Below are 7515 nucleotides of genomic sequence, written 5' to 3' on the forward strand. Positions count from 1 at the left end.
TTTTTTATTTGCAGTGGCTATGGTTGACTGCCAGGTTATAATTCAGTTCCTTTTCTTGGCCCTGTCCCTTCCATGGGGATGGGAAAGTGAGAGTGGAAGGGAGAGAGTTTCAGAAACTAGATACAGTAGTCACATCACTGATATTTTTAGCGTAAGTGAGGCAGAGTAACGAAATCAGCAAAGTATTTGCATGATGATCATTTTGATCTAGCTGCGGGAGAGCACTCCAGACCTAAACCACTGGTGCAGGTTCTCCGTGCTGATTTGCTGCCACCTACTGCTCATTCTTCGGAAAGAACCCACTTGGTTAACAACTGCATTAATAAAATTGCTGCTGGACTGAGTGCGGGTTTGTTTGCCAGCAAGGTTGCTCTGGGCACTGCCCTCCAGTTACCCTTTCCAAATTTTCTTGGTGCTCTCTCCTTGCGTGGTCTCCGAACAATGCTTTGAATCAAAGTGTTTCTGTAATGATTTAGTACAGCTGTATGTTGTAATACGTGCACCCCAAATTTGGATACCTGATTTTCCCAGGGTAGGTGGCAGGTTCTCTGCTTTCTTAGGCAGATTGGTGGCACTGTCTCTGCAATGCACTTTTGGTTTCATGTGAAAAAATTAGGTTTTGAAAGCACAAGTGGAAGTAAAGTTAAATAAAAATCAGTGCCACCAATCCTAAGGCCAAAGTCAGATTTCTACTAGAAATTAGTTATGACCTTTATAGACAGAACAAAATTTGACTTTCTGTAATTGCTTTAAGAAAGCATTTGTAAATGTACATCAAGTCTTGTACGATATTTACTGTTTTTACTCCAGCAGTTGAAATTGTATGAATTTTCCAGGGAAGTTGTCGAGTCTCCTTCTCTGGAGATATTCAAGACCTGTCTGGATGTCCACCTGGGCAATCTGCTCTGGGGAACCTGCTTTGGCAGGGGATTCTGTGAATAAAAGGGAATTTTCTGCTCTTTTTTTTTTTTTTTTTTTTTTTTTTTTTTTTTTTTAATAGCTTTGGGGTATTCGATATGATAAGGAAGTCTAGGAAATCTGAAACATATGGATCTATAAAACCATCAAAATGTATTCTTTCAAAAATGTCCTTTCATAGAATAAAAGTTTATGAATATTTGGGCCTTGACTTTTCTTTTGAACACTTGTAATTATACATAGGAGGCTTTATTGATATTACTCTGTATCTTTCTCTGTTTACAGAGAAGCGGTTCTTCAGGCGCTCCAAGTCGGGTGACATCCTCGCCAAGAACCCCGTGGTGCGGTCAAAAAGTTACAATAATCCACTGTTGACACCAGTAGCTGAGTATGAAACTGAGGGCATGGCTGCCAATGGAACAGGCATCCGAAGGCACTCTGTTTCAGAAATGACCTCCTGCCTGGAGCTCCAGGGGTACTCCAACCTCACCACCATAATGGACAATGGTTCCAAGAACTCCATGACAGCCACGAAAAACTCGCTGTCAGGAGATCAGGAAAGGTCAAGTGCTGGGTCAGTGGAATGCTCTGGCAAGCTTGGCACAGCTGAGCAACAGAAAGGACTCTTCCACTCAATGGATGACCCACACAGGTCTTTTGAGTTGGACAGGGACCCATCCTTGATTCCAGTTCCTTCTTCTAGCCCTGAGAACATAGTGGATCAAATTTTAGAGTCAATTGACTCTGATTCTGAAGGCATTTTTATTGATTTTGGCCGAGGCTGTTCCAGTTCATCAGCATACAATGTGGACGTGAACAGACAGAGCATCATGTGAAGGACATCGGGATACAGACCTTGGGTTTTAATATTATATATGAAAACTACTAACGCATTGAGGCTGACTGTGGACAAACTATATATGTCTAGGGCAGAACCTATGTTGTAGGTTATCACAGCTGTATTGAAGTATATAAACACAACAGTTTACAATAAGCGGGAATCTGCTGCAGGGGAGAAAAAACCACAACCACTTCTCCATGTCCCCACTACTGCAGTCTGATTTCTTACTGTCTTTCTAAATTTAGGGATTCACAAACTGACAAGTGTCTGCTAAAATGCTGTTAGTGCAAGTGGCAGCGTTTTTTCAGTAATACAGCCTAGTAAATTACTGTGTTCACTATTAATTTTCTCAAGAGATTCCTGTAGAAGGGCAAGTTGTACTCTGAACTGTAAGACATCAGCCAGAGCACAAAACCATATCCTTTTAAAAAGAAAAAAAAAGTCTGTGGCCCTTCATGCCACAGAATATGGTGATAAAGAAGTCTCTTTTAACCTTTTCTTGTACATCTTGTGTGCACTCCTTTGCCCAACAGTGAGTTAGAGTTCTCAAAGAAAGGCAAATAAACAGAAATGCGCTACCTGATGTCATGCAATGCCTGATGCTGTTTCACAGCCAATGCCTTGTGTCTGTAAGAGAGTTGTCATGAAACTGGTTTTTAAGACCAAGTTAATTTGCTCTGAATATGGCACTTTCAAGAAATCTGCATACTACTGACTCATGGAGCATCCATTGTATGGAGCGGTTCCAGCAGAATTCAACTTAATTGTTTCCTAAATAAATAAAAATATGGCCTCTCAGTGGAAATCCTCATTATATATTTATATTCTTAAAGGAACACCATAATGTCTATACTGTAAATTATGTATTGATACTCAGGGATTGTGAGCCTTGCAGCTCTGCTAATCCTGAGCACTCTCCACTGTTTGTCACTAGCAGTAATAGGGTATGAGAGATGTGTCAGTGGTTTTACAGCAGATTGGTACATATGATACCAATGTTAACCAGAAATCCTGATGCCTGACAGATTTTGACCAGATGGCTTTGCAGTCTATGCAGTGTTGCTTGAGGTCTCTCTGTTCCAGGCATCTCTTCTGGTGCAGAGAGGCAGTAGACCCCTACAGAGCTGCTCAGCAAAGATGGACATCCATTTGGTGTGGCAGGGCCTGGTTCTTAGCTCAGACATTCAAGGACTCTCCAGCTTTGCTCTGCACTTGTGCTGCTGACCCCAAAATTCACCAAACCTGTCCCCAGATTTTGATTACTAGGCCTCTAGTGGGGCCTAGGCTCGAGGCCCTACTTCTGATACTTAATTTCCTTTGGCTTTGCTACTCAATCTTTCTGAAAACAGCTCAATCTCTTGCTACCTTCCTGCTTCTGTGCTGGAGTTTTCAGCCTCCAGAGGGATATCCAGGCTCCCCATAACACAGGGATTTGAGAACCTCAGAAGCCAGCTGAGGAAGGAACCCCAGAAATACGGTAGGGGGTTCAGTGTCTAATTTGTGTTTGGCGTGTTCAGCTGTGCAGCTTCCCCTGCTTTAGGCACTTACATCAGACTTCTTTTCTTTTACACAGAGATAAACAATTTCTTTCATGTCCCAGTAGTCCCAAATCTAACAACCAAGGAACACATCCTCGTGGGGAATGCGAGCGTTCAGACCCAAGCAGGTTGCAAGAGCAACTCCAGTGACTGAAGGAAACTTTGATGCTCAGTGAACAGAATAGTTTAGGAGTCAGGCCCTCTAGCCCTCTGGATGTACAACTTAAAACCACAGATGATTAGACCACCCATTTGGCTGCTTTCTGACTGTGGTGAAGCCTCTCATCCCACAGTTCTGCCCCGTGGCATGCCCAAGAGCACTTCAGTCTTGGTGGGGCTGAGCAACCTGGCAGCAACCTCACAGCTGAGGCTTCCCAGAATCATACCAACTGGAGTTGGTGCTGCCAATAGGAGTTTGCCCACACTCTCTTCAGATAGGGAGCAGAGGGGGCCTGCAGTCTCAAGGCATGTTTGAGGCCACAGTTGGCCTTGTATAAACAACAGGAGAGAGAGAGGAGGTTGAGCTGTACTTGGATCCAATATATAAAGGATCAGTGACTCCCAAAAATGGAGAGCTCCCATTCTGTTCTCTCTCTCTCTTTTTTCTTTTTTTTTTTTTCCCTCTTGATTAGTTACTGTCCTCAGCCCATGCCCTCATTCCTTCAGGCACGGTTTCCTGAATTACTGTGTAGGTTCGAGAAAGAGAATAACCACTGCTTTGTTCTAAGGACACAGTGCAGGGGAGGACAAAACAGATTCAAGTCCATACAAGAAAAGTTATAAAGCAGCATATCAAGGTCTGTGCACACCTTCTTCTTTTAGGGAACATTAAATGAAATGAGAGTCATAAGTTTATTTGATCACTAGGGAATAGTTAAGCATAGTTTCAACTCAGAGGAGAAAGGGACTGCTAGGACCCTTCCCACCTGAACTTCTGCACAGTTAGTGTCCTCCTCCTTGGTTGGAGATGTTGAATCCCCCAGTATGCTGAGAATGAAGTAACCTCTACTATCTTGCATGCATGGAGCTACTGAATGAAAATCCTCCACAAGCTGTTTTAAAAGGTTACTTAGGGATAGGATTCAAGACTACTACAGCTATCACAGAGTATTGTATCATCACAATCCAGCACTTGAATCTAGCTTTCACATTTCTAATTCTTATACTTAATGTGGACTCTTCTGAGTCAAAACTATCAGCAGAAGGATCTTCTTTCTTTAACAGCAGGACCACACTGGGGTTGTGATGGAAAGAACAGCAGAAAAACAAAGCTAAAGCCCAGCCCAACCCCCACACCTGTGATTATCAGCAGTGATAGGGTTGAACGAGTATTTAAGGAAGTTGAATGGAGACCTGTTAATTGTTCTTAGGTGGTGAGGTGTTCTATAAGCTCTGTTGAGCTGAAAGTAAAAGATTATCTTCTTTAGGATGAAGAGGATCCTAACTGGCTTGCATTAAAGTAAATTAACCAGATGATGCTGTGATGGATCAGGCTGAGTTCTGCTGTGGTTTAGAGCTAGCTGAACTAAATTTGCATCTCTGCTAGCGTATGAGGTGTTTAAAGAAGTCTTTTTTGTCTGCTTTGTAAAAGCTTCTTCTGGGGTAATGACTAAAGAGGGAGCAAACCCCTTCTGACTCTAAGGGTTCAAGCTGCATTTTCAGGACTATTTGTTTGATGAAACGAAGCATTAGACTCAGCAGGCTTGCTGTGAAGAGCCTGAAAATCTGAAGTTCGAGTGAAGTTCCTGACTGTAATGGTGATAGGGTGGCTTTTTGCGTCTCTTTGAAGTTCATATTAAAGCATGCAGGCAGATATGACTGTAAACTGAAAAAAATGGGTGTGGTAGTCCAGATAATTCCTGTGAAAGCCACTATCTCTGTTGATCTCAGAGATGAAAATTATGATCAACTCATTTCCCAAGAAGTGGCGTTACTGGTGGCCAGACAGGGTGCAGATGTGTTCTAGCTTAGTGCTCTGAGCGTTTTTACTGGTGTGTTTTGTATTTGCAAGTTCACGTGTGTGAATCTGCTCGGTTTGTGCATGTGCAAGGTATAGACAGGTATGGAGTCAGACGTGGCAAATTGTGTGAGTGGTGCTGAGCCCAGCATATGAAGGCAGTCAAAGCCCAGTGTGCCAGTGTTCTATGAGTTTAGATGCACAGATGTGAGACTGTATTTACTTGCGGTGCTTCTACTAGTAAACCAGCTGCACTCAAATCAGGGATGCGGTATTCTTGGAGCCAAGTCATGGAGTCATTATGAAGGAAAAATACATGTCAGAGAGTGGTGCAGGGTCATACCAAAATATATCTATGAAGTGATAGCTTCCAGGTTTCAAATGCTGCTGCTTGATAGTGTCCTTGTGTGCCAGTCACACTCAGACTTTGTCCTGAAGTGGCACTCTCAGTGTACCAGTTATTCCTCTCTACCCTTCCTTTGTTAAAATAAACCATGGCATCTTACCTTCTCATCCAAAAATCAAGAACTCCCCACTCTTTCTCTGGTTGGGATGGCTTCCAAAATCCTGTGAGGGCCATACAAAGCAACAGATAGCACTTAAAATTCCTTTCATCTGGCACTGCAGGGTGAACATTGTGCAAGCAGAAACAACTGGGAGGCTAACCTAATGAACAGCTGCTAAGCGCTATGGAGAAGTAATATAGCTCCCTGGAGCACAATTGGAAATAGCAGAATAATTGACTGCAAATAATGCTGCCCAAATGGAGGCCTTTTTTTATTAGAAATGGACAAAATGACTTTCCTTTATTCAATTAGCTCCTGGCAAGCTGTTTTTGATTAGCACTTTTGACTAAAACAAATGTGCTTGCTGATACCATCTGACCTGGTAAGCTTCAGTGATAGAAGAGCTTGGAGCCTCCCCCATCTTCTAGACTTGCCCCTAGTAACGTATAGGCATGCAAATACATCTACACATCTTCTGTCTCTGAAGCTCTAGTTAGAGACGTGTAGATTGCACCTTCTATTAGGATAGCATCCTGCAAGAGCATGTCTGAAATAAGGATGTCAGAAAGTCCTTTAAGTTAATTTCTGGCAGCAATTGTATTAATGACCTTCCTGATGTCTTGCAGCATGAACCAACACCAAAAATTCTCCTTAATCCTCTAACCGGCAGGCTTGTATGTGTCCTATTGCAGCACTTCCAGCAGCATCTAAAAGCAGTTAGAAATCCTTGTTTCCTCTAACTTAGCCTGCCCATTAAATGTGCTGCTTTCCAGCCAGCAAGAGGGAGGATGTCTCCTGCACATGAATACTCCGTCCAGTCCTGGATGCTGGAATTTCTCCCAGCTCTGGTCCACTCGCCCACTCCAAAACACAAACGCTTCTTCAGCAGTGTCAGTTGTGTGTTAGGTAAAGAGTGCAGATGTCTGCAGAAAGGTGCTTTGTTGGGCTGCAATTCCCAGCTGCCACAAAACCACAGGTCAGCACTCTGCACCGGTGAGGAACAAGAGGCTTTGCTTGTGGGTTGGTTTCCTAAACAAACTTTGTGGAACTGAAAAATTTCCTGCTTCACATGATGCCAAGGCAAATGAAAAGTGTCAATTCACAGGCATGCTGCCCTGAAAATTTCTCTTTGCACTGCCACTTGGAAAAGGTACAGAGCCCGGCCCTTTGTGGAATGAGGTGATATTGCAAACTCAAACCTGTCCCTCTTTTTTGTTGTTGTAGGTTGGGTTTTGTATGTTTTCTTTGTCTGGCGTTTAGGCATTCATTCACTCTGTGTTCTCCACCTTGAATATACAGAGATAAGACTTTCATTTGAGATTTTTTTCTCAAAGCAGCAAAAGTTTGAGGGGGAAAAAAGAAAAACAGGTACTGCTTGAGCCAGCAGTGCTGCAGACAACATATGCAGTAATTTTAATAATACATAAATCCTTGCCACCAAGCCCTCCAGGAGAATAAACCACTTGGTTTACAACTGGAGTCTTACTTGCACCTTTCCACAAAAGGATAGAAGGGGTGGGATGTGGGGGGGTGTTGAATCCACAATTTCTAAAATGGGAACACATTTTGCCTGGAAGAGCATTCTCATGTTGCTTTCTTTCTACTTGTCATGGTAGCTACAGCAGCAGATTGCTGCGCTTAGACATTTGTTAGCACAAGACATGGTGTTTGGCTGCTACGGTTATACTTGCCTTGCAAGCAGCAATTTCTGTCTTCTCTGAGGAAAAAGCAACATCTGGTGAAAATGCCTGGGAG

General features: G+C 43.0%; 1 protein-coding gene across 1 annotated transcript in view; it reads left to right on the forward strand.

Moving 5' to 3' along the window:
* Nucleotides 1-1754, forward strand: part of PRR5 (proline rich 5) — a gene marked incomplete at both ends in the record, with an annotated part of 49178 nt that extends 47424 nt beyond the window's left edge. The window contains one exon of the mRNA XM_084306191.1: nucleotides 1204-1754. Coding sequence (XP_084162317.1) covers nucleotides 1204-1754 — 551 coding nt within the window. The remainder of the gene's footprint in view (nucleotides 1-1203) is intronic.
* Nucleotides 1755-7515: the final 5761 nt, after the last annotated feature.

Source organism: Netta rufina (assembly GCF_964035555.1).
Source record: "Netta rufina genome assembly, chromosome: 1".
Lineage (NCBI taxonomy): Eukaryota > Metazoa > Chordata > Aves > Anseriformes > Anatidae > Netta > Netta rufina.